General features: G+C 37.3%; 1 protein-coding gene across 3 annotated transcripts; it reads left to right on the top strand.

Moving 5' to 3' along the window:
* Positions 1–301: 301 nt before the first annotated feature.
* TCEA1 (transcription elongation factor A1) lies at positions 302–26,825 on the top strand. 3 transcript variants are annotated; one of them, XM_066331062.1, is made up of 10 exons: positions 302–436; positions 6,111–6,173; positions 10,892–10,997; positions 18,752–18,839; positions 19,909–20,054; positions 21,874–21,930; positions 22,794–22,948; positions 24,331–24,477; positions 25,395–25,466; positions 26,524–26,825. In XM_066331062.1, exons 1-10 carry the CDS (start codon positions 368–370, stop codon positions 26,530–26,532), a joined length of 912 nt encoding a protein of 303 aa, XP_066187159.1. In that variant the 5' UTR covers positions 302–367; the 3' UTR covers positions 26,533–26,825. The 3 variants fall into 3 exon arrangements, with proteins under 3 accessions (XP_066187159.1, XP_066187151.1, XP_066187165.1); XM_066331054.1 differs by having other exon boundaries at positions 19,906–20,054; XM_066331068.1 differs by lacking the exon at positions 302–436 and adding an exon at positions 3,541–3,599 and having other exon boundaries at positions 19,906–20,054.

Genomic DNA, 26,825 nt, shown 5'->3' with positions numbered 1-26,825 from the left:
AGCGTTAGCAGCGTTCCTGGGAGAGGGTAAGAGGGTCACAGAATCATAGACTATCCTGCATTGTTAAGAATCCACTAGGATCATGGAGTCTGCCTCCTGGCCCCGCACAGGACACCCCAAGAAAGGCACCATGGGACGGAAGAGCGTTACCCAAACGCTTCTGGAGCTCGCTCAGCCTCGGTGCAGTGCCCAGCGGAGGTTGCCGGGGCTCCGACACCTCGCTGCACCTCGGCTGGGTTTGGGCTGTTCCGGGGCAGCGCGGCGCGCCGGCGGCCCCGCCCCTGCTCTCGGCGAGCGGCAGCGCTGCCTGGCTCCCGCGGCCGGCGCTCGACGCGCGCTGCCTGGCGCCGCCCGGGCCGCCGCCGCCATGGCCACGGAGGACGAGATCATCCGCATCGCCAAGAAGATGGACAAGATGGTGCAGAAGAAGAACGCGGTGAGCGCCGGGACGGGATGGGGCGGGAGGCGGATCGGCGGCGGTGCCGCGGGTCTCGGCGCGGCCCCGGCGGGCCCCGCGTTCTCTCCTTCCCGCGGGCGCGGGGCCTGGCCCTTCCCGCCGCCGCGTTTCCCCGCGCTGCCCGGGGCCTCGGCGCTTCCCTCGCCGCCCCGCGGGCGCCTCTCCGCGGCCCCGCCAGAGGAGGGGGCCGCCAGCCGGGTCTGCTCCCCGGCGCGGCGGCCCCGCTGCCCTCGCTCCGGCGCTTTGGGCCGAGGGAGGTTCCCGCCCGGGTCTCGGCCCCGGCTGGGAGCTGCTGCGCCCTCGGCGTCCTGCGCGCTGGAAGCGCGGGGTTGGCCTGGCGCGGGGGAAAACCTTGTCACCCCGAGGAGAAGACCTGCGGAGATGGCCCCCTGTACAGGGGGTGCTGTCGCTTTTAGGTGTGGAAGCTGGAGTTCTAGGTGGGATGCAAGAATTAAGACATGAGTGAGGAGCCCAAACCCTACTGCGGGAAGGCCAAAGTTAAGTCGGTAAACTTCACAAACAGATGGGGAATGTGACCCTTTTTTTCTTTTTCCTATTTTTTTCCCTTTAATCTGTAACGCTTATAATTGTGTTTATTAATCTGGAGAATAATTAGCATAAATTGTGCCTCAGAACATAGGAGGAATATAGCTAGGCAGGGTTCAGTTGGCTTAACTCAAGTGTTGCTGTCATGTATGTCCTTCGTACCGAACTCAGATAACATACGGTGTTTCTACGGTGCCTGCAAACACATCAAAGTAAGTAAAATCAGAGCGTAGAGCAACAGTCGGATAACTGACCATGGTTATACATAAAATAGCATGCAAGTAAGTTGTAAACTCTGTTTACTACTTCTTTATCAGGTGGGCACACTGGTATTCTCTGGAAATTTGTGCTGGCATATGTGATTGTTGTTCTTCCTGCAAGGTACTATTATATACATAAAGTTAAGGGATTTTTTTTTATATGTTATGATAGTGCATTAGAAGCTTAGTAACAGTAATAGTTCAGAACTCAACACTGTGGAATTCCACTTTATGGAATGTTTTTGTTATTGCTTAATACTGGACAGTATGAAGAGCATTATTAATAATATTTGTATATTTATAGAAATACTGATTATATTAAACCAATGAGATTTGTTTAGTTCAGAATACAAGCAAAATCACTAAGTACACACAAGCCATGCTTCAATCTGTGAGGTTCCATCATATGGCGTGGCTTAGCTCTGATATATTTGAACTCTCAAATTATACATTGTGGCAGCAAGACCATTGTCTAGAGGAAAAAATATTTTATGACTGGCATTTATTAATTCCATTATTTTTCCCTCTTTGCTTTTGTTTTTATTCTCCATGCATTTAACCACAAAAGCATTTGCTGTCTCACTTTCTCTAAAACTGAAGTAGTGGCTCTATCCTACAAGGCGTTGAAAGGGTTAAAACTTACTGATTGAAATGCTTAAATATCACAGTCATGAGAATGATAAAGGGCAGCCAGCTCAGTTTTATTTGTAAAGCTTCTGATAACAGAAAGAAAACGACAGCTCTCAGGTAGTACGAGAACGACTGTTGATCCTGAGGATTAGCCATACCCGGGATACTGCTGGCGACCACAGGGTATTTCTCTGTGATCTGAGGCTTAGGAGTTTGGATAAAATTGCCAACAGCAGCAGGGAACATGTATTCTCACTCTAGCACGTGTAACATAATTACCGTTCCGAGCTCTGGGGAGCGCTGCGGTGACTTCCTTGGGGTCCATCTGGGTCTGACGTGGCTGAACACAGCGGGCACAGCTGGGCCAGGCTGGGGCCAGAGCAGAACCTTCATTTTCACCTCTGTCTGTAGTGACTGTGGGAGCACCAGAGCCATTGGGCTTTTGTACTGGCTTGAAACAGCTCCTTTACTCTGGCTCCTTACTGCACACAAGTGGCTCCATTGTTAGGTTGATGTTTTCTCCATGAGCTGCCACTGTGGCCAGCAGTGGAGATCTGACAGTTTGTCCAAAGCATATGTGTGTAGCATGATAAAAACCCTTGTATGGAAGGAGAGGATGTACTCTAGTGTTCGAACCAGGAGATCTGTCTGTGTTTTTCCTACCAGTCTTTGTCATTTACAAGGTATTTCTTTAATTGTACAGCGTTTTCCTACCTAATTCTGCCCTGCAGCTAAAATGCTAACTTTAGCAAAATTATTAAGGTAGTCTCTATGAAGAGGCATTTTATTGTCTCCCAAGGATGAAGTAGAATTGGGAAATGAATTCTTACACAAGTACCCACTGAATAATGATGCTCTTGACAACCTCTTGTGTTCCTTTCTCCATTTTTACGCATCAAGAACAGGTATTTGGTCTGTGTCTTTGAATGAGAATGATTTGATGAGATGCATTAATAATAAAAGAAAGAAATAAAAGCTTTGATATCTGCTCGCTCTGAAGCTGTCAAGAGTCAGATGACAAGAAATGTTTGATCTCATACAAAAGGTGACTCTGGCTTGTGGCAAAGCACTCTGTGGCATTTCTTTTGATGAGTTAAAAGGGCAGGCCATGCAGACACTCTGAGTCAGAGTCTTGGTGATTTGCCTTGACTAAGGATTTAATTGTGCAGACTTCATAATTATTTTAGTGAAATGATATATGCAGTTCTTTTGTTTTGAAGGAGGAAATGATATGATTTAGTATTTAATGCACTGTGCGATACATATTTCTGCTGCTGCTTCAAATTGAAATAGATACTACTCCTCCTTCAGAACTGGGATTGGATTAAAACCTGTAGTGTCTTCCTTTGAGCTTCTGTTGTATGTAAGTACACCTTTCTTCCATTTAGCTGCTGTAATGAATAGGTGTGAAAACTAAAAGTGCACCCATGGATTAAAAAAATCAAGAATGCTTGAGTAAGTTTAGAGAAGAAAATAAGATTGTCTGTGTTATTAAATGTATACTCCTTCAAGTAGAACAAAATTATAACTGGATAGCTCTGCTGTCTTCAGAAATATACCCCGTTTTCTATTGCCTGAAGCTCAGCTTTAAAATATGACTACAGAATACAATTCCTTGCTTTTGTGATCTGACCAACTGAAGGAAGCTGAGAGGAGTAATCTACTGGATCTGTATGAAGCTGACTTCTGTTAATTTAAGTGACAAGGTAAATTGAAAGCCAGCCAGCCTAAGAGAAAGGGACATTGCTTTTAATTTTCTATAAAATGATAGAAATGCCTTAAAAAGAGGGTTTATAGCAATGGTCTTAATGCTTGGGGGGTTTTCTGCACACAGAAGTCTTACATTAGGAGAAAAATAATTGCAAGTTATACTGTGCAACTTCCTCACCGGTTTTGAGACAGAGAGCATTTGACTTTGTGCTAAGAAAAGTGATTATAAAAAACTGTTTAGTTGGTATGAGTTTAAAACCAATTTAAATTTAATTTTAAAGCATCTAATTCTTGGTGCACAGTAAAAATGATTAGAGAAGTGAAGGCTTAGAAAGGATTAGTACATTATAAATTTTGGTAATTTGGTACAGAAACCAGCATAAAATGTAAATAACGTCTGTTAACCTGTTGTTTTTTGCTTGGGTTTGACTTTTTACTATTATTATTATTTTTGTTTGTGGGATTTTTTGTGGGTTTTTTTTGGTGGGGATTTTTGTTTGTTTGTTTGTTTTCTGTTTTTTTTTTTTAATTTATTGTTGCATGGTTGGTTAATCTGTTCTGTTTCAAGTTGCTGCTATTAGAAAATATTTACTCTGGGAATAATAAATTTGTTTTCACATGTGCAGTTGGAAGGGACAGAACAGGCAGAGGAATTTTGACTAGACTATTTCTGAGATGAGATGAAGGGAGTGCTACTTTGTGTTACAGTGTTACTTGCGTGCTGAATTTGCAGACTACAATAGGGTGTGTTTATTTTGAAATTACATGCTGTGTACAGTGTGCTAATGATTTAATTGATTTGGAGGTAAGACTTATCAGATTATATTTTTAAGATGGCACGTTGACTTCTGTCATTAGTTTTGTTTTGGCCAAGGAAATTTTCTTGTATTTGATTTTGTTTTGTAGCAGTGAAGATAATTAACTTGCTTTATTTGGGTCTGTGTTTGCACAGAAGAAACCACGCTTATGGCTGTTGAGAAAAAGACATGGTTTAGTATGCCAACTCAATTTGGCACCTGAAAACATTGTGACATTTCTCAGTCTTGCATCATTGATGCTAAAATTCTGTGGTTAAGACTGGAGAAGCTTTGTATATCATGAATAAAAGTTAAATGAGGCTTTTGCTATCATGACAAAATAGTAAAATTTTAGCTTTATATGTTAATTGAATTTGTGTTAGGTGGGATTTGGTGAAATGTTTGGGTTTGGAGGCCTCTTTGGGTCTCAAGTGTTTGAAAAACAAAGGTTGCAATAGACATTTGAAGGTGTCCAAGGCTGAGGGTTTTTAGATGTCCAAAATGCCACTTGCATAATTCTCAACCTCCTGGTGGTTATTTTATCTTAAGTGGTTAAGACTGCAGATGTAGCAGAATACTTTAAGTTTCATTGCAACAGGTGTTACATTAGAAGTCGATTAGGGAGAATTTGAAAAGCAAACAAAATGCAAAATAAAATAGGATAGTTGGGAGGTAGGGAAAGAAAAGTGAATCAAATTCCACAGATTTGCAAATGGAAATTTTGTGGGATTTATTTCCAGATGTCATGAATGGAGGGAAAAAAAAAAAAAAAAAAAAAAAAAAAAAAGTAATGAACTGAGCTGTGGAACTGAATGGCCTCTTGGATGCACAGGCAGTTGTTGCCTCCCTTCTGTTCATAGCTTCCAGGTTCAGCACCACGTGCACTTGAGTAACAGCCAAATCATCTCAGCCTTTGGGAGGTTTGTGTAGGCTGCCAGCCCACGTGCACAGTTAGAAGTGGATGGTGCAGAGCTTTGCTGAAGTAGAGTTGGTAAATCATCAAGGTTGGAGAGGTTAAAGAGAATTACACAGCTCACATTTATGCAAACTTTTCTAAAGTAAGGCCTATATTACTAAGGAATGAATTGTTAGAGTAGCTGGGTATAGGCTTTGTTAACATCTAATAGTAGTCTCTGAACTTGAATCATCTATGTAGAAAGCTGCTTACACAGAATTAGTACCTTTCCTAACAGTCTTAGGAGGGAAAAAAGAAAAACCCACGATGTGTGGCTTTGCCACATCACCACAAACACAGTTACGAATGATGTCTATGTATATTTTGTATATGGGTGTGCCTTACTGATGGACTGTGCAGAGCTTCTTAGCAAGTTCTTGCGTTAAAACTGGTGTGGTTGTTCTGAACTGAAAATTGCTGCTGTTATCTGAGTTCTTTCTGATGCTGTTAAGTGAAGGACCCTTGAAGATGTGTGTTGGTTAAGTAGTAATTCAGAATGCTTTGACTGTCAGTTGAGTTACATGGGGTAAAACTCCCCTAGTCTTTGTGTGAATACTTTCATTTCCAGGTTAAGGCCTGTTAATGCTTAGAGTTTGTGAAGTGGAACATTGCTTGTTCGAGTTCTGTGGATAAACTGAGAACTGGTGGTTTGAACCCAGTGTGTGACCTTGAAGGCAGATAAGATTATATTGTTGATATTTGAAGTTCCTGATTGCTACTAAATTGACTTTTTTATTTTTCTTTCTCTGTTGTAGGCTGGAGCTCTTGATTTGTTGAAGGAGCTTAAGAATATTCCCATGACCCTTGAGTTACTACAGGTATGATTTTTTTCTTGTTGTTTTGTTGCAAATGTTAACTCCCTAACAAAGAAGGTGGAGCCAGAAGATTTGAAAGAAAGTTACACTGTTAAAGGTGATCCCTAGGTCCAAAGTCCTTGGAAGCGTCAGCTTTGTTTACATGGTAATCTAATCTCACTTCACCTGATTTAGGACACTTACCTTAAGCATTTTCTTCCAGTAGCAAACTCTTAAAGATTATCTTTCTGATTAAGTTGAGAGTACTGAATTTTGTCATGAACAAAGGAGAAGAGCTGCTTACAAACATACCGGACATAGAATCTTGCATTTTTCTTCCAACACAAATATGGTGTGTTTCCTTCCTCCTGAAAGGGAATGCACCTGATCACAGCTGATACCGTCTTTTCTTATGTAGTTAGTTCTGGTTTTGCCTTGTGAGGAGAAACATAGTTGATTCCTTTTAGGCAAGTTGTATTCGACACACACTCTGCATCCCCCATCCCTCACTCTGAGTAATGCATTACTTAAGGTAATTATATTCTTTTACTCTCCTGAGCTGGAGTGATGGAGGGTTGCAGTCTCTCCCAGTTGTGTGGATACTCTCACTAATGTTGCTTACATTTACATCTTGACAACATTTCATATGTTATTTGTAAATTCTTTCAAAAAATAAACTTGGTCAGCTTTCCTTACATGTCAAGTTTCAGAGCTTGTCATGCAATCAGTGAGCAACTTTTGTTCCAAACTAACCATATATTCCCTACCTGGGAAAATTTTCTAATGTCAGAGTTAAATCTGAGACCTGATTTGCTGTAGTAGCCACTTAAATTGGAGGAGACTGAAAAGTAACTCTTTTCTAAGGGGCAGTTAATGGTCACAGATAAAGAATTAGCTATAAAGTTAAATTTTAAAGGTGTCAGAAGCAATGACATTTTTGATTCATGCTTCTTATATACTTGCAGAATGTACTTAGTAAGTTATTACTAATAGTATTTCTGACAGAAAATAGGAATTTTAAGGTGTCACTTTTATGCATGAATGCTGGTACAACTCTGGTACTTTGTCCCCTATATTCAACCTTCTTCTTTAAAAAGAAAACAAACTCAAAACCCCACAGAAAAATTAGCCCACACAAAACAAGACCCAGAAAACCCCTCTGGTTAACCTGATTCTTTGGAGTTTCTTTGTGCAGGTCTTAATGCAAATTATATTTTGTATTAAGTATAATAATGTTCTTTTGCCTTTGGAATTAAAAATCTCTGTGCATGTTCTCTGGAAATTCAAGCACTTTGGGATACTCTTGCATAGTGCGTTGATTGTACCTTAGGAAGCTTTTCGTAAGTATCCATTGCCATATTCAAAACAGTTCCACTGCATAAGATTGCATTTAGCAACATATTTGTACTCAGATTTACTTTTTTTTTTCTTTAGAGTTTGATAAATATATAAAGTCTGACATAAACTTTCTTTGTTGGCCTCCCAAATTGGCTTAAGCAATGGTGGACTTGGAGCGAGGGTTGAAATGCGAAGTAATCGTACTCATTGCCCTGGTGGTGGATCATTAGTGTGCCAGTGTCAGGGAGGGTGATGATCATGAGATACTGGAGCACTATCTTCCTCTGTGTAGATCAAGACTTCTGACAAATGTGTTTGAATTGATGAAATGCAGACCATAAGTGAAAAGCATTCTTCCATACCCATTTTTAAGAAGTTTTGAAAGTTGGCTACATTGAGAACAGCTCTGCTAGCTCTGTTATTCCTGTGTAATAAGAGAAGTGATGATATTTTGGTGTAATACCACTGCTACTTCAGCAGCATCATTCAGAAGTGATGAGGTACTCTGACTAGTTTTACAGGTATGTACAATAGGAAGGTGCATATTAGTCGTCTGGAACTTGTGCTGGTGTCTTGTATCTTTCTTGGCACATTTATTTTCACAGAAAGCTGAAGTGATTACAGGCAATAATACCACTGTGTTACATCTGATGAGTTTTATGTAAGCAAGCTGATCCTTGCTCAGCTAGGCAGGGAGCCAGTAGGGCTTCCTCACACAATTTATCCGGTGGTCTGACTCGCAAATCTGTTTAGCAGCTTCACAGCATTAAAGGCATTGTGTCCCTGGTGCTAATTGTGGTTAGTGCACAGCTAAACAGCGAGTGAGACAGTCAGGCTTTATTTTAAAACAGGTTTTACAGGAAATGACACACACATGTGCAGAACTAGGCTGTGATGTGCAGCCCTTGTTGATGGCTTCAGGCCAGTTCACTGGCAAGCAAGCTGTGGGAGAGCTGGGAGCCCAGAGGTGGTTATTCTTCAGTGGTTGGTTTGGCTCTGCTTTGGTGCAAGTACTCACCAATTCTCTATCCTCATACACTTTCAGTTTAAAGTTGATAGCACCTCTGCTTACTTCAGTGGTTGCTCTTACTGTGTGTGTTCCTTACATTTTTGCATTTGTTCTGGTTTAGAGAGCCCCTGCTACCACCGTGTGCTCTGCTTTGGGTTCAGTCATAGGTTACTTATGCTCACTGCTGCTCTCACCTATTGAGGGCTGCTGGCAAAAGCTTCAATACTTCAGGGTGAAAACAGCTGGCTTATGCTACATTTGACTGTCTGTACTCTGAAAGCAGATGAAAAGACCCCTAGAATTTCAAAGGGCAAGAATGAAATTACTGAAGTTTTTCACTTAAAGATGGCAATCGCAATAACAGCTCTACAGACAAGAAGACTGTGGAAATTTCAAATACTGCCAGCTGGTTTGTCACTAAAACATAGTCATTTTGAGAATATAGCACTGATCTTTTGTGACTATCTGTGCCAGTTAAATTAGTAGGTCGTTACTTCCTCTCTTCAGGTAGACCTGATCCAGTGCTCTGTAAGAGCAAACAAATGAGTTGTTTTTGTGTACTGCTTTAAGAAAGCTGGCAGTTCAGACAGTTCCCATAAACTGTCTCTCTTGTGTGATCAGAAGAATTTTTTCTAGTTAGTTTTGAGTTTTACTTGAGTTTTTGGATTTTACTTAGCTAAGTAAGTCTGTAAGTTTATGGGTTTTCCCTTTGCTGATGGGCATAGGCTGTCATTGTGCCCAGGTTTTAATGGAGGGCTGGATTTTTTGGTAGATACATTTTTGTCATCCAGATGTGGTATTTTATCAGTTTTCAAGGACATGTTATTCTTTATTGTCTGAACATAATGTTGAGATTTAAGTGTTCAAAATATCAAGAGAAATGGCCAGAACCATTAATGTGGGCGAGCAGAGTCCATCTTCAAACACTTTAGTTGCAGGTGAGTAATAACTCTTTTCTTTAATCCAAAATATTTGTTTAGAGCTGATGCTCAGGCCTGAGGTTTTCTGATGTGTTTCCTTGGCTGAAATAGCTACGGATTATTTCAGTATGTTTCCAGTCATTTAGCACATCCATGGTGCCTCAGAAAGTGTTGTTTGGGCTGTAAGAAGTAATTTAGAGGAACAAATAATTTCCATTTTTAACAAGCTGCAAAGATTTAAATTTGCCTTTTAAGAAGAAGAAAGTTTGTGATAATCCATTGCAAAAGTAAGTAGAGTAATTTGAATTTAGTCTGTAAATTGTAATGCAACAAAGCTGTGCATCTTAACAACAAAAAAAAAGTACTCATCAGTCAAAATACAAAAAGATAATAAAATCCTTATTTGTATTCTTAAATGCTTTTCTCCTCTTGTGAAGCTGAAAGGTTGGAAATTTTCTCCTTGTTACATGAACATATTATCCATAAACCTTCTAAAATGTTACTGTTAAGTTTATGTCCTCATCTGAGTCTTGAAGGGTGTGAATTGTAACTTACTTTCATATTCACTCTGTAGGTGGCAGTAGTAGCAAAGGCTTAAAGCTTGCCACTGTCTTGGCCTTTTCAGAAAGATAGGAGAGCTCATTCTTTAAAATCCTAAACGCAGAGAGTTCTGCTTCTATCTAAAGTCAGAACTCTCTGTGCTAAGGGTTCTAAAGAACTGCAGTATCACCAAGATTTTTAGGCACCTAAAACATGCTTGCTCCCAGCTGGTATTACAGCTTTTTCCACAGCCACTAAGTGGGAATTCTAAGAGTATGATGTCGGTGAAGAAGTTAGCAAGCTTCATATAGTGCCGAAATACAAATGCAGTCATTAAACCTTGTGCTTACCATCACTGCAAACACCTCCCCAGACTTCTCTGATGAAAACAAATGCTAGTGTTGCTGTATTTGTTTTTAAAATGCCCATGTGTAGCTCCAGTTTCCTGCCCGAGATGTTTTAGTTTTCTGGAATTCTTTTCCCAGGAAATTTTCTGTAAACAAGAGAAATGTTTTGTAAACTCTACCTATGTTTTCATTCCTTTTCCTCAGAGAGACTTCTTCTTGATGTCCCTCTGGTCTGACCAATGTGATTGAAGAAGTTTGTCTTTGTTTCACCAATCAAATTGGTCTGTGTAGAATAGTATAAAAAAAGAGACGCATCCCAAAAATGAAAAAATCATTTTCAGCCTTCTGAAGTTTGAAGTCTGTGTTGTTGTAGTGTAAAACCGTGTCACCCATGTTGTTAAAATAATTTTTTATAAAGGCTTGCAGTATTTTGTCCTAATAGTCACAGGAAAAAGGAAACTAACCTACCACAAAACAAAAAGAAAAAGGATACTGTAAAAATTAATGTCAAAGTCGGAATTTATATATTTGTTTGTTAAATTGTCTTCATGTCGCTTGTGATAATGTATATTTCTATTTCTTTTGCAGTCTACTAGAATTGGAATGTCAGTGAATGCAATACGCAAGCAGAGCACAGATGAAGAGGTTACATCTTTAGCAAAATCTCTTATCAAGTCTTGGAAGAAGCTGTTAGGTATGGCAACAGAAACGTCCCTGCTCTTGCCTGTTTTAACTCTGTCTTGATGTTCATCATCAACACTGCCTTGCCTTAGACATATTTGGGCTTCTGTGTGAATGTGGAAACTTCCTGAGCTGGTGTAATTGGTTTTTTACTCCTTGACTGTCACCAGGCCATTACTGTGAGAGAAACAGTTAATGTATTTATTGGGGCTGGCAGGCAGTAGGAAATCAGCTTCTCTGACGTGATTAATTTCTGAAGTCTCATTGCCTGCAGTTGAGCTGGAGTGACTGTACTGTAGCACTAAGCACTAACAAACCTCTTCTTCACTATTTTCTTTGTCAAATATAACAAGTGCTCTGAAGAACTGGTACTAAATCTCATGTGAGAGTGTGGAGGCTTTGAAGTTCGGTTATAAAGTGATTTGTGAAGAGAAAAAATAGAGCAAAAATCATGTTAAAATCTGTTAAAACTTACAGGTAGTGAGAAACAGAGCTGCGCTTTCTAAAACCTTCATAATTTTAAACATTTAAACTAATTAGTGACTTAATACTTTTTGTTTAATTTCCCCTAAAGCAGTTAATATACTTAAAACCTTTCTGTTAGGGTTTTATTCAAGGATATTTGGTAGTACTGAAAATATCTGAAAACATTTAAATCTCAAAATGTATCCAGATATTTTTATTCATACACCATGGTGCACTGTTTTGGGTTTTTTTGTATGTAAGTTTAGGTAAATCAAGATTTTTGAAGCTTAACATTTAAAAATAGGAAACAGTTTACATCGTGATTTACCATTCTGTCTGGAAAAATATGCCACATACCAGGAGAGGGTGAGTCCCCTACCATTTTGAACTCAGCCTCATTTTTATCAATTGTGAAGTGTTTTATCAGATACTTTATTACTGTCTTGTAAATGATACAGAAAATACTCTGACTGTCTGTAGAAATGGACGTTTTGTCAGAGCCTTAAGCTTTGATGCTCTAGTAAGAAACAACAGCTTCTACAGCAAACTTTTTTAAGCTGCCTTAAAGACTTTTAACCTGCCTACTAATAATGTTAGTTTTAGTAGTTAAAATTATATATTACTAGACATGCTGATAAAATACCTTTAAATTAATAATGACCTTCATAATAAAAGTAAATGCATTTAGAGGGTCTTACTGTAGGATCTGATCAGAGTTAACTGGTAAATAGTGAAAATAATATAGTTTTTATTTTTAAACTTAAATGTAGAAGTCAAACTTTATTATATCAGTATATAAAGGTGGTAAGTTATATAAATCGAGAAATTGACTTGCATATTAGCATCAGTTACTCTAAAGACTTCTAAAAGTAGCTGCTGGATTGAGTGATTTAACTCTCAAGTTATTAAAAGTTATTAGTCTAAGTTTTAAAAACAAAACCCTATCAATATTTGGTGAGAGTTAATTTTTTTCTTGGAAGTTGAAATTTTTAATACTGCAACTTAGCTTAGACAACACAGTAGAGGAGATACTCTCATTTCCAACAGAATTCTCAATGGGAGTGTGCTCAGATGCTGCTCTCTTTGAGAGTGGGAGATCTGCCTGGTTGATTATCACTGTCCTTTGACTAAAGGCTTTGTTTGTTGAGACACTGAAAATAATTGTCTCATTTTTTTAACATGTGAGTACCTTAAGTCAGTAAAAATTGTCTTAATCCATTTTTACTTAAAGTTTACTGGTGTTTAAGTGTTCAAACATTGTGAAACATGGGGAATGTCACTCCTTCCTGGAGGATGTCCATGCTATAGGAGTGTGGGTAAGAATGTGGTGCCTTGCAGGTCACAGCAGGTCATTCTGGGTGTAGGCTGCTGTGCAAGGGAGCAGTCTTGACTTCCCTACTGCACAGGTGCTTCTTTGCTCCCTCCTGTGTTACAACCAGTGCTGGAGTGGCTATCCAGAAGGCCAGACCTAGGAACCAATTGTTTTGTTCATTTCTTCTGGCTTAGATTTCAACTATCACCTTTTGGTCCAGCCTGTTCACGGTTACTGTTTCCTGCACAGGGATTGTAGCAGTAACAAACAACTGGGGCAAGGTGGAGCTTCCTCTTTCAACAGCTTGGTAGATTCGGATTGTTTTAACACAGGTGGGAGACTACCTCTAAGGCTTTTTGCATGAGGTGAAGTCAAACGTGTAAGGACCTGGGAAGCTAATAAGAAATATTTGGTATTTATCAGAAGTGAATACTTCTTGAGGCAGTGGGTATGTGACCTTGGTTCATGTGCTAATTTTTGTTACAGAACAGATACTATTGTGTGTATATTATTACTTTTAATTTTGGAGGTATGCCAGCTCTAGTATAGTTGGGGCAATGCGCCCACTACATAAAATCAAATTAATTGTGAAAATACAGCACTGCTTACATTCAGAACTTAGGTAGTTAAATTTTCTTTGGTTGTAATGTAGATCTGATAATAAAGCACAATAAGGCAAATGTTTTGCCTCTTTTATCACTGCTCAGTAACTCATTAGAACGTAAAGTTTCATAACTGTGAAAGATAGGGTATAAGTATGGGTGGGAATCTTACAAAGTACTCTTATTCTGTTTTATCATTAGTTTTGACTTTCTTGGAAGAATACGAAATACCATATGTTGAGCTGCTTGAGAAATCAGTTTCCATTATGCTGTTTGTAGTGCATGTAAAATGGTATGGAGCAAAGATGGCAGCAGAAGCGGACAGCTGTTAATCGTACCAGGCATTGTACTCAGAGCTCTGAAGTCTTTGTGAGTTATTTTTATAAATGACATTTTGAATTTAGGCAAGAATTGTTGACTGTTCAGGCTGCATGTAATGTTTCAGTTCTATGTTCAGTTCAATGCTATCAGAATTTAGTTTTTAGTTTTTAGCAATGCATGGGAAACATGAGAACAAATCAAAGTGAGTTGTGAATCACCAGATCTTTGTGGCTTGACTCAAGCCTTCCCAGGGTACCAATGGTTTTTTGGAGGGATCAGAAGCTGTGCAGCAGAGGGCTTGTGACCATTGTCTGAAGTGACTCACTGGGTGAGCCACAGTGCAAGGTCTCTTTCAGATACTTTCTGAAAGTTAAACTACACAGCAGAGATGGTCATAATTTGCATAAGGAGCTAAATTCAGCTCTCAGAATAAAATGCTGCTCAGTAGTAACATGTGATTTACAAATAATGATTGTTTTCCTAAGTAGCTGAGTATACAGAGTATGCTGTGCAGATAATGAATCTATGCACACTCATTCAGGTTGTCAGGAGTGTTTCTTATGTTAGAAAAGCAATAAAAATTCCTTAAGGAATATGGCCCTTTAATAAATAATGACTTGCTGAACTGAAGACTGTACAGTGAAAAAGAATGTCCAGACCTCTAAGTAAACTTTCCTCCAGTAACTTTATATACTGAACTAAAAATGTAGAATCACGGTGCAATGTTCTTAACATAAAATGATCATCTTTTTCCAGCATTGAAAACTAAAAGTGAGGCCACAAACATTTTGAAATGCGTATTTCAAAGAAGGGCATGCCTGAGTAATTTTATTTCAAAAGAATGTTTAGGTGTTAATAACACCAGTCAGGCATCACAGAAGTGTTTTGCTAAGATTACTTTGCTCACAAAACCCTGGATTTGATTCTCCTTGGGCCAGCAGGTGCAGTCTAGGACTATGTTACAGGTATGTTAATGCTGTCATAAGTGAAGTTGTTCAAGGACATCTTGCAACCTACTGGCTTTGCTAAAAAAAAAAAATTCCTGGCAAAACAAGTTCTTAAATTAGAGTCTAATATAATTTATGAATATTATTTACTATTGATAAGAAGAGTACATGTCTTTATAAGACATCAAGCAGAATCAAGTACAAAAACAATTTCAGTAGTTTCATTTTCATATGGAGTATGAGCTGTTAGAAATCACCCTTCTGTCAAGTGTATATTTGGAACTGTTCATGTACTGTTAGTAGGTCTGTAATTTGATAAGCTAATCAGTGGAGAGATAACAAGACACAATGCATTATACTATATAAGAGAAAAACACATATTGTAAGTCCACGTGTCTTGTCACAGTCTTTTGTCACTGATGATAAAAAAATCTTTAAAGATAGCAAACAGTTCATAATTTCATTGTTTATTTATGGATTTTTAGATATTCTTCCACCCAGTGCTAATACTGTTCTTACCTTCATGCCTTACTGTATATTGTAGAGGAATAGCTGACAAGTGTTAGCTGCTTGTGCATCTCAAGAATATTTGGTCAGAGTCTGGAAAATGGAGCCTTAATAATTACTGAATATGAAGGTCATTGTTAAATTAGTAACTATGTAATTTGATACCTGTTCTCTTATCTCTTTCCTTTAATTTATTTAAACTGAATACTCAGAAAGCTTTCCAAGTTCTGGTGATGATTCCTGAGTAGGAAACGCACGATATCCCGCTAAATTAAATTTTCATGTGCTTCCAGGTAATAACTAGCCACCTTTTTTTAATGTTTCTGGAAAAAATTTTTACTTTAATGTTTTTCTTAATTTGAAGTTAGATTTATAAATTAATAACATTACATCTTTATATTTTCTAATTTTTTTCTTGTTACTGGCAAACATCTAGTGTTGGTTTGTAATACAGTTAGAAAAATGTAGGAGAGCTATTAATGGCTTCTAACATTCAGATTAATTATGTTTTCTGACTGTATGTTATTACATTAAAATTTTTGGTTTGATAACACAAACTACTGATATGTCTTATTTGACCCTAGAGGCATTTTTCACTGGAGAAGCTTCAAGTATCTTTCAAATTAATTGCAAGACCCAGGTAGAAACTGCAGTGCAGTTCTTAAACTTTATGTGTCTTATTCCAATGGCTAATAGTCTGTTCTTGTTACTGCCATGTTGTTTGTATTTTAAAGGAGTATTAATATAAATTATCTTCTATTGTAAAAAACCAAAGCTTTGAGATTTTTTATGACTGCCTGAAGATGCAGTAGCTAAAACTGCCAAGTTACAGTTTTCAGTCCTAAAATTGGTGAGAGTTTCCATTTGTTTCTGGGAAAAAAAAAAAAAAAAAAAGGTAAGTTTGAATAGCTGTATGGAGTTGCAAAAAGGAACTGCACAACTTGTAGTTTATAATTTATAAATATTTATAATGTTCTGTAGACTTCCTGAGGTGAATCACATTGGTATTTTAAAGGCATTTCACAGAAGGGCCATTTTTTTCCACCTTATTTGTTAGAATTTCTGTGGTTGTTCATAGGTTTCCATTAGATGTCATTCTTCCTTTCTATTAGAGTCTGGTCATTGAATGTAAAATAAATTAATTAGTAGGGACTTTTAATTTGTCGAGGATTATTTTTCTTTCCCCAGAGGATAGATTAAATGCTGCCTAGCAGGCTGTTAATTGCACTGTTCTTTTGTCAATACAAATTTCAATAAAACAAGATACCCTTAGTACTGTGTGAGTTTAAAGATGGAAAGCATCTCTTCTAGTGCTTTCTAGTTTATGATCCATAAAAATGACTTAAACACTTGGGATAATATTAACTTTATTTTCAGCTTTCTGAAACTAGATTGAGCAAAAATACCTGTGAACTCTTAAGTGATTAAAGAAGATGTATTTTTGAAGACATACTTGTTGAAGATATCCAGTCTCAGCTGCTCAAGTCTGACCTTGGCATGAAACATCCTTGCATAGACTGGTCTGCAGCTATAGGAGGAGCTGTGCTTTTATATGTGTGCCTGCCCTCCATAAAGGCAGGTGCTGGAAGGTGCTTGCCCTTGGTGAGATGATGCTGGGGTAAATGGAAGTGTTTGGTAAAAGAAATCTGGGTGCCTGCTATACCACTGTCGTATGTAGGGTGCATAATAAAGCATGAGATACACAGGTCAGACCTGGATTTGACAACAGAAAAAAACGTGTAGGTAAATGGGCTGAAGCAGAGCTTCTGCTTTGCAGGACTTGAGCTGTACCCCAAGATCCCTGTTCGATCTGCTGGTTTGTCTTACAGCCTCTGACAAAAATGAGCATGTACTTAAAACATTATGAAGTTAAATGAGATTGCATGCATATTTGGAACATCTTTAAAGATTATATCATGTAATCAGTTGTTGCCATAGAGAGAGTGAGGATGCATGTTAAAAATGGGAGTTGTTTTCTTTCTCTTAGTGCACTTCAGTTGTCATAGCAGAGAACTCATGTGATCCATTCAGTTTATAGTCTTGTTTGCTTTCTTAGTTATTTTGTTAAATTGGTAACTTTAGTAGGAATTTTTTTGAATAACATCTTCAGCTTATTAAAGACAGTCAGCCTGAGTGCATCATCTGTCTTTAATTACCTTTTTTTTCTTGAACAAAATTCATTAAGGATTGAATACAACATTGCAAACAATGGGTGAGCTCTTGAGGGTTTTGGGAATACTCTGGAAAAGTATCTTCTTGTACTTTTCTGATTTCTGTACTATTTTTTGTGCATCTCTTTATAGGTGCAGCTGGAGACAGGAGAGTAGATAGGTGCCTGCTCTGATCCAGTACTGCTGTTCCTGCTCTCCTTTTATGATGATTTTTTAAATAAAGTGGTATTTGATTGGATAAATTCTTTATCTTACAGATTAAGGAAAGGATCAAAATCATGTTCAGTGTATTGTTCCAATAATAAAAAAAAAAGGCCAGTACAGTTATTTTCTACTCCATAAAAATAAAATTAGAAAGTTCGATGTTTGAAGAGACCTGAATTTGTGTGTTACATACAACCAAGTTCCTCTGAGAAGCACAGGGATTGGGTTCCTCTGGAAATAAGGATACTTTCAGATGCTTAAACAAGGATTTACATGCTAATTAGTTCAGGACTTCTTTGTTGGCAAGACTGAGCCTTAACAGATTTCCCTCCTTTTCTTCTTCTGTTTTTAATTAATTTTAAAGTTTGTAATATGTGCTCATTCCAATAATACAGTCTACAAATTTAGAAGTGTAATAGCAGCTTCATAAGGGCTTGGAAAGAGGAATTCATGAAATCTGTCAATCAGTGATGCCAATCTCACTCAGCTTTCTCTGTAGGCAGTAGAGAGCCAACCTTTCTGGAGAACAAATCAAAGCAGGCACTCAATCTAGCCACTCTGAAATCCTCTTTACAATAGAAGGGTGTATGCATTCTTGCTGTGCTAGAGTTAAATGTTGTGATTGCTGTTTTCTGTAAAGACTTTTGTCTTTATTCTTTGTAAAATTATAGTGAAACGTAACCTGCATGGGAATGACAGATTCAAATATATTTTAATACTGAGGCAAATAATTTAAGAGCTATCGCAGAAAATGCTGTCTGTGTGTCTGGAAAACTCCTTTGAAAATACGAAAATGACTTTATATTTTGCCAACCATGGTGTCTTCCACAATATAATTAAAAAGAATGGCATCTATGTAGTAAGAACTTAAGTATATAGAGCCTGGAAGACAAATTCCAGAGACTTGATGCAATACCTAGAAAGTTATTGTCTACCTGATGCAGGAGTGTTGGAAAAAAATAAATCATAAAAGTCTATGTTTCCATCATGTCTTCACTGCCAGTTTAAGCAGATGCTGGACTTGACTTGAAGGATCTGAAGTGTTGTTATGTTTTCCATTTCCTGCATTGGGAGGGTGTTGGGAAGTGGAAGGCTGTACTGCAAGAGAAGGTCAAAGCAGAGAGTGGGAGCTGATAGCATTTCCAACTGGCTCAGGAGAAATCATGGTATTTTACCACTGCTTTAAATCAGTTACTATTTCTGGGCAGAAGAGAGTTTCTCATGTTTTGTATTTCCAGATGGACCTTCGACTGATAAAGATTCTGAAGAAAAGAAAAAGGAGCCTGCATCTTCCTCACAAAACAGCCCTGAAGCCAGAGAAGAAAGGTGCGAAATTCTTCTTAACGGCTGTGCAAATAACCTCACTCAGTATAAATTAACATTGAACTATTTAGTCTGAATTTGTCATATTAGAGACAGCTGCCGTGTTCTTTTCTGACAGAGTTGTACAAGAAACAGTGTGTTGTTGAGTTGTTGGGGAAGTAAACTTGTGCTACTGTTGATATGAAAAAAAAAAACCAAACCAAAAAAACCAAAAAAAAAAAAAAAAAAAAAACCCACCAAACACCATAGGTCAAGATATGGCCAGACAAGTTTATTGTTTATTCCATCTGTTGGGTCTGTCAAATAATCTGTCCTCTCTCAGTTCTAGCACCCGGCTTTGAGAACTGTAAAACAACTTTTAGTCTCTGCTTTGTGGTAATTGCATATGCTTCTTTTGTATGTTAGCTTTTATGTTTAATAAACATTCTGCACTTTTTTTGGTAAACACAAAGTATGTTACCAGAAAAAGAAACTACATTAATGTCACTGTGGGAGCTGAAGAACATTTACAAAAGAGTAAATTTCCCAAGCCCATTTCTTCTATACGTTTCTGAGTTTTAAAATTGAACTTTAACCTCTGACTGTATGTCCAGATGGAAGCTTAAAACTTGGTTAACAGTTTGCGAAACTACATAAATTGTGGGGGGGATTTTGTGACCATGGCAGCCCTTCAGTACAGTAAGCAGATTGAATGCAAGGCATTCGCTGCAGAGTGAATGTTGGTGAGATGTATCGTCACTGTTTTTTAAAGTAAAGTTCCGTGGGAGGAAAAAAGAGATTTCATGTTAATGTAAAGAACTGAGAATTAAAGCTTGTGTGCCACATAATGGAATGAAATACCTGCTGTGTCTCTATTGTGTGGAATACCCTAGTGAATAGTCTAAAGACACTTTAAAAATTGTGTTGACTCTGGAGTTATAAATAACTCTAAAAAAGTGGCCCTGTGTTCTTATTTTGGAATACCATCAAATGGATGTAGCAAAAGGCCCGTATTTTGCCCAGAAACAAAGTTAATTGAAGAAGGGGGGAAAAAAACATTAATATTGGTTTTTATTTTTGTCTTTTTTAGCAGTTCAAGTAGCAATTCCAGCAGCAGGAAGGAGGAGGGTAGTGCTCCCTCAAATTCTTTCATCCCTTCTTTTCCCCGGGCTCCAAGCACTTCAGACTCTGTACGAGTGAAATGTAGAGAAATGCTCTCTGCAGCCCTCAGAACAGGAGGTGAGCTTTGTAGACTATATTTTCAAGTTTACCTATTTCCTTCTTCTCTATTTCTGTCTTTCCCACTCTGCTTTTTCTCCTTCTCTGTAGGGTAGAATAAACCCTGTTTGTGTCCATTTGTCTGTGTAGACCCATAAACCAGTTTATCCAAGGTGCAAGTAATGAGTAACCTTGACAGCATGGGAATGTTTCAAGATGCATTTTTGTTCTGCTAATTCAGGACATTTTGTGGCTCAGTTCATCTGATATCTTGCCAACAGGGGATCTTTTCATGAATGTTATTGCCTCCTTAATGCTTTATTTAAATTTTTTGTAGAGGCTGCTATATTTCTTTTGGTCTTGGTCTTTTGACTGAGAGGGTGTGACTGTATACAAGACTGCATTTCTTACAACAGGTCTTGAAAACCTTCAGATTTTAGTTTTTGAAGGCTGCCTTTCTATTCTGATTTATTCTTGACATTTCATCAAGACAACTTGCAATAAGAGAGTCTTGCATTGCACTTAACCTCATGGCTTCTGGGTATCTGTAAATTCTTTGACTGTTCTGGGGTTGGTTTTTTTTTTCTTTTTATCTCTCATGTACACTTGGGTGTCTTTAAACTGACAAATTGAATGATTTGCTAAATAAGGAGCAAACTGGAAGCTGGACTTTTAAGAATTACCTGATTTTTTTCTGGTGCATCCTTCTCTTTATCAAAATTACGATCCAGTTCCTGGTTCTCTGTTCTTAGCTTAGTGTAACTTGTAGCCCAGTGTAAGCAGACTTCTGAATCATCCATTCACTCATTTATTCTTTCTTTTCATTCTTATAAATTCAGATATAGACAATAAGTAAAGCTGACTAAAGAGTATGAATTTGTGGTTATCTGGATATATTTCATAGATTTTTTTGGGACCAGTCACATACTATTATGAATACATCATTTTCCATAGTTATCCGAACACCTTTTTTGCTATGTTGCTTTCTACAGCACATGTAAACTGATGATCCATGAGTTAGAAAAATAAGGTTATTTTCTTGTTTTATGGATTTTGGTATGAGATCAAAGGACAAATGATGTTTGAAACACTCACTGAAATATACCCACGGTTGAAATGAGGAGGCGAACACTGTATGTAATTTGTTCTTAAGCTGTCTTAGAAAGGTAGATGTCTTTGTGAGGAAGCAGTTTGGTCAGAAACAGTAAACAGTTATCTTGAGACATTCTAGTTCAAGTAATGTATTGTCTCCAAGACTGCTGTGGTCTCCTTCTTCTAATTTAGGTGTTTTATGACACATCTCTGCTTTGCATTTAAAAAAATCTAATAAGATTATTTGTTATTTAATTACTGTGTTTCTAATGAAATCTTTCCCTTCCATGCATGCAAAACATTTATTTGCTTATTCGTGTATTCTGTGGACTAAAACAATTGATTAAACACAATATAAACTGTTTCCCTTTTATAATAGTCTGTTCTGTGCACAGGCTGTGGAGATGGGAGAGATGCCAAGTCTATTGGAATGTTTTAGAATTTTCTAGATGGCAATGTTTTTTCTTTCTATTTGTGTTTACAATTAGGTGTCAGAAGTTTTTTGGTTTTTAAATGTTTTTCACTCTTTAAAACTTCTGTTCAGCTTCTTTCACTTATTTGTGTTCTTCCAAGTAATAAATTTTGAAAGGTTAAGTACACAGTAAATTAAAATTACCTATACAGAAAGGAGACTCACTGCAGGTGTTTTGTAATTTGCTGAGTTTCAGAGTCCTGGAACTATAGGGATCTCAGGGATATAGAACACAGAGTGTCAGGTTACTAATATCTTATAATTTGTTTTCCTCAGATGATTACATTGCTATTGGTGCTGATGAAGAAGAGCTGGGTTCTCAGATTGAAGAAGATATCCTTTGTTGTATATCTGTGTGCTCTAGAGCAGGAGTATTTTTAAAGAACGCAGTAATTTTCAGATTAATTAACTTGATCTATATATTGAGTGTTTTTATATTTCATATAAAACAAAAATGGCAACTATGCTCAACACATCAGTACATAAATTCAGTGTTTAAAAAACCAGCCCAACCTAAATGATTTGCCTAAAAATATGTAGGAATGTATGTAGGTGAGTGTGTGGGCTCTTTTCAGCTCAATATGTTTTCATTGTAGCAGCAATATTATATCTTACTGAAGCATTCTTACATAAAATGCTGGGTTCTTCTAGGCTATTTAAAAATCTTTTCTTGTTAACAGTCTTAATAATTTTCTAGTCCTTTATTTAATTTTCTACAAGTTTATTTCTAAATAAATTTGCAGTTTTAAAAAGGGTGGTTCTGGTAGCAGTGTTTGAACAGTTCCTGAACAGAGGTCTGGCTTTCTCTTTTTAACAGAAAAAAAAAGTGATAGTGAGCTGTCATTGTTTGAATATTTGGTTCAGGAATTAATTAATTCTCAGGATGAGGTCAGAAAACTGGACATAAACTTAAGGGTGACTTTTCACAATTTCATTTGAGGTCCTACTACCCAAAAATCCGTATTTCAGTGATCCTGTGCTAAACTATGATTAGGCTTCAACAAGTTGTGAGTTCTGCTGTGTTGAACAAGAAAGTAGCTGTTGGTTGGGTTGGGGGGAGGACTTGATGGACAGTAAAGAAGTACATTGGTTCAGAACTTGGCCCCCAGAATGAATCGTTTCTAATGCACTGTTTTACTTGTTAATGTTTTACTCTATTTTACTTAGCCATGTTTTGTTCCTTAAATCCAAAGCACCTATTTTTCAAGAATTAAAAAACACTGATATGAAATACAAAAATAGGGTACGAAGTAGGATAGCGAATCTCAAGGATGCAAAGAATCCTAACCTAAGGAAAAATGTATTATGTGGGAACATTCCTCCTGACAAGTTTGCCAAAATGACAGCAGAGGTAAGTGAAGCACAGCTCTTTAACTGCTTCACTCTTGGACTTAGATTCTGGCCGTAGTTTATTAGCCATAAAAGTAATTTATGTAAGCTAACCATACTTCTGAAAGACTCTGGCTTTTTTGTGGCTTGCAGAATCTGAATTATAGGGCTATGTTGGGGTAGAGAGTATGAAAGTGTCTTTACAATTCAAAATAGATCTAGAAAGCCAAATGAAAAATCAGATTTTATGGGAGAGAAAAATGAAAGCGCATCTTGTTAACATCTTGTTTCAGTTCTGTAGTTCTGCATTTATGTGTTAGATTCTGCCCCCTCAAATGAGCTGTAAACGAGACTGACAGAAATTGGTTATGGTCAACTAATAAAAATCGTGACTAACTTTATTCCAAGACAAAGTTGTGTTGGGTTTTTTTTTGTTGGTTGGTTTTTCTTCTTTACTGTAGCTTTACATAAAGGTTAGGAGAAACAGAGACTGATGAAAGAATGTGTGAAAAAAGCAAGTTGTACCTCCAGTATGTATTTTGATTTTCTTTGTTCTACATATTTATGTAGATATATATATACATACGCACAAACATATTTTTGTCCTGTCTAGTGCCCATTCTTTGTTTGATTAATATTTTGGATTAAAATGTCAGTGGCTAAAACCCCATTAGTGTAAAGATTACTTCTGAAGTGAAACATCATTGATACAAGATCTTCATTCCACATCTACATGGCATGGTAAATAAAATTTTATGGAAGAAAAATGTAATAAATTGGTTTCTTTTTGTGCACACTTGATTACTAGACCTTGTGGAGATCTTGTGCACTAAAACTATTTTAAAGGACAAGAAAATAAGTGATTCTGGACTCTTTAGTTAGTGTTTAGAACCTAAGTTTATATGATTTCTAGTGACATAGGATAAATTCTAGCTGTACTGTATTTATCAGTACAAGTGTAGAAGTAGTCAAAATAATGTACATTTTTTCCTATAATAAATGTTTTGTAGGCCAATGAGATAATTATCCCAGGATCTAACCTAGGGAGAGCATCTTTTTTGCCTCTTTGGAGGAGTTTTCAGTCCTCTACCTTGCCTTGCTTACATTTCTGAACTTCAAAAGTGTATTTGCATAGAAATGTTTCTGGATGTTTGATGTTGTAACTTCTACAGTTTTTTTTCCTATCTGTGTTAAAAAAGAGAACATTTTTAACTTCTTGTAGCTTCTGTGCTGTGAAATACCCCAGCTTAAGTCTTGTAAAATTAAAAATGTGTAGAATTACATTGCCCTTCAACGGAGTTGTTCATGGATTCTAAATAAAAAATTGTATTGGCTCACACAGTGGTAACTTGTTTCAAAGCTAAAGCTCTCTAGTAAACTCTGCCTGCTCTTTGTCCTTTATAGGAGATGGCAAGTGATGAGCTAAAAGAAATGCGCAAAAATCTGACCAAAGAAGCTATCAGAGAGCACCAGATGGCTAAAACAGGAGGTACCCAAACTGATCTGTTTACATGTGGCAAGTGCAAAAAGAAGAACTGTACATACACCCAGGTGCGTGGTTATTCAGACTCTTTTCTTTTTTCAAACCTTGAGTCCTACATAAAGAATGTCAGAGGAAAAAAAATTGGAATTGCAAAATGAACTTTTGACAAAATGCTGACAAACTACAAAACGCAAAGGTAGCTGTATCTACTTAGTTGTGCTTAGGTAAAGCAAGTTTGTTGTATTTATTTGCCAAAAATTTATGTAGATCCAAGCTGAGTATCTGTATAGACTGAAACTTCAGCTTCTTTGCAATGCTGAATTTTTGCTAATTCTTCTTAACAGGTCATATTCATGAGGGTTTTATGTGGAGGAGAGATACTGTTTTTAATGTGTGTAAGCTTATTTTTACAGAGGGACTTAATAGCAGAAAATTATATATACATATATACACATGTATATTTTTATATGTATTTAATGTACCATTTGACTAACACTGGAGATTTACAGTCATTCCTACAGCCACAAAAAGGGTGCTTTAATTTGCTTAACAGTGCTTCAGGGTGTGTAATTTTCATCATAGAATCAGCTGCATTTTCATTTTGTATAATTCACCAGATGCTTTAAATAGTAAACTGTTTTTCAGTCATGAGACTTTTCAGCCTTTGCATAAGTAAATGTATGTGAAGCTGTACTGGACATTGCACTTTCAGCGCTGAATCTGCTCCTAGAAGTACATGCACAGTTTCAGTGCAGAAATCGGTATTTTAGTGCTTCTAAATCTCTCAAAGTCTAATGGCTTATAATGGCTTTATAGCCAGGCAAAAAAGCCCCATTTCAGTTGATACATAAAGTTAACTTGTATTTTTATGCAAATTTGTTTCCTTATTCTAAAACTTTGATTTAAACAGTTACATTGAACACACACTACCAAAATTGAAGATACTAATTTTCACTTTCCTCTCTGGCTCTTGCCTTTGCCAAAGGTTCAAACCCGCAGTGCTGATGAACCCATGACAACATTTGTTGTCTGTAATGAATGTGGAAACAGATGGAAGGTAAGACTGTTAGACTGCTCTGTATATTTGATAGCAGGCAGCCAGCCTCTGTGGTTAATTTGGGTTTACAGTAAATGTGACAAACCACTTTCTGTTGACTTATAGTTACTTCTTAACCCATTAATGGTATTACATGTTGAGATTGCAAAATAGCTTTAAATAAGAAATGTATTTTTGACTGAAGGTATGAGATCTCTCAAGCAGGTTGGCGAAGGGGTGGAGAAGTCAGGACTTAGTCCTTGCGACATTTAGTTACAGTGAAGCTTTGCCATAGGAAGTAGTGGCAGGCTAGTCAGTGTTTTCTATTTCTTCACCCAAAGTTCTTTTAACTGGTCTTAATCTCTGTTTTGGTGAGTGTAACAGACCTTTTTAGAGCTTTTGTTGTTACTGTTTTTTCAGTTTTTTTGTTGTTCTGAAAAGAAGAAGCAATAAAAAAGAGAGATGACTGCTGCTATATTCCTGTGCCAGGATAAGTGTAGGGCAGTGATAACTTGATTGAATCTTTTTTTTTAAGTTTGGGAAACAGGAATTTGTAAAGCTTCTGAGAAACCTTGGTAGTTCACATGGAGAAACACTGAAACAAAGGCTTGTTAAAATTACAGTTTAAGGTGTGACGGCATGCCATGGGAAGCATGATAACCACATTGTGTTATTTTTCTGTGTTGAGAATGCTGCAGCTCTGGAGGACCATGCCACGGTATACATTAAGACTGCCACATAAAAAAATATTTTATGCTTCTTGGTTTGCATAGCTTATTGCTGAATATTGTTCAAGTACGTGCTCTGAGATACCTAAATAATATATAGGGCTTAGAAATTGTTTGATGGAATTGTTTGTATGTACTGAAAAAGTACGTTTGTCCTTAAAACTTTTTGTAAGGTGGCAGTTACAGAAGTGTCTGTATACAGATGCCTGAAGGAATGGTTAAAATATATGCAAATGCTTTAATTAGTAATTCCCATATCCTAAGTATGGTGTTGCATTTCTGTTTCTTCTTGCAAAGATTTAGAACTAAGCTGTACGAAGATCTCATAAAAAATTCTTTTCTTTTGACAGTTCTGTTAGAAGAAGGAATTGTCAAGACATCTGGACCAGTATGAACGAGGATTTTGTAATTAGCTTTAAAAACTAGGCTAAGCATCTAGCTTCCTGCAAGTGAGAGGGTTTTTGGTTTTTCTTTTTATTTCAAAGCAGCATACATGCCTCAAGTTAGCTTTCATTTTGACACAACCATCATTTCCTTAAATGCCTTCCCATAGCTGGTAGTCAGTAGGGCCAGGTTGCTCAATTGTATGGTGAATTTTAAAATATTTTTTCATTTTTATAAGTAAGTTGACATTAAACTTTTACCAGTTAAA

Source organism: Sylvia atricapilla, chromosome 1, assembly GCF_009819655.1.
Source record: "Sylvia atricapilla isolate bSylAtr1 chromosome 1, bSylAtr1.pri, whole genome shotgun sequence".
Classification (NCBI taxonomy): domain Eukaryota; kingdom Metazoa; phylum Chordata; class Aves; order Passeriformes; family Sylviidae; genus Sylvia; species Sylvia atricapilla.
The sequence above is the reverse complement of the archived record's forward strand: the minus strand, read 5'-3'. Positions and strand labels throughout refer to the sequence as shown.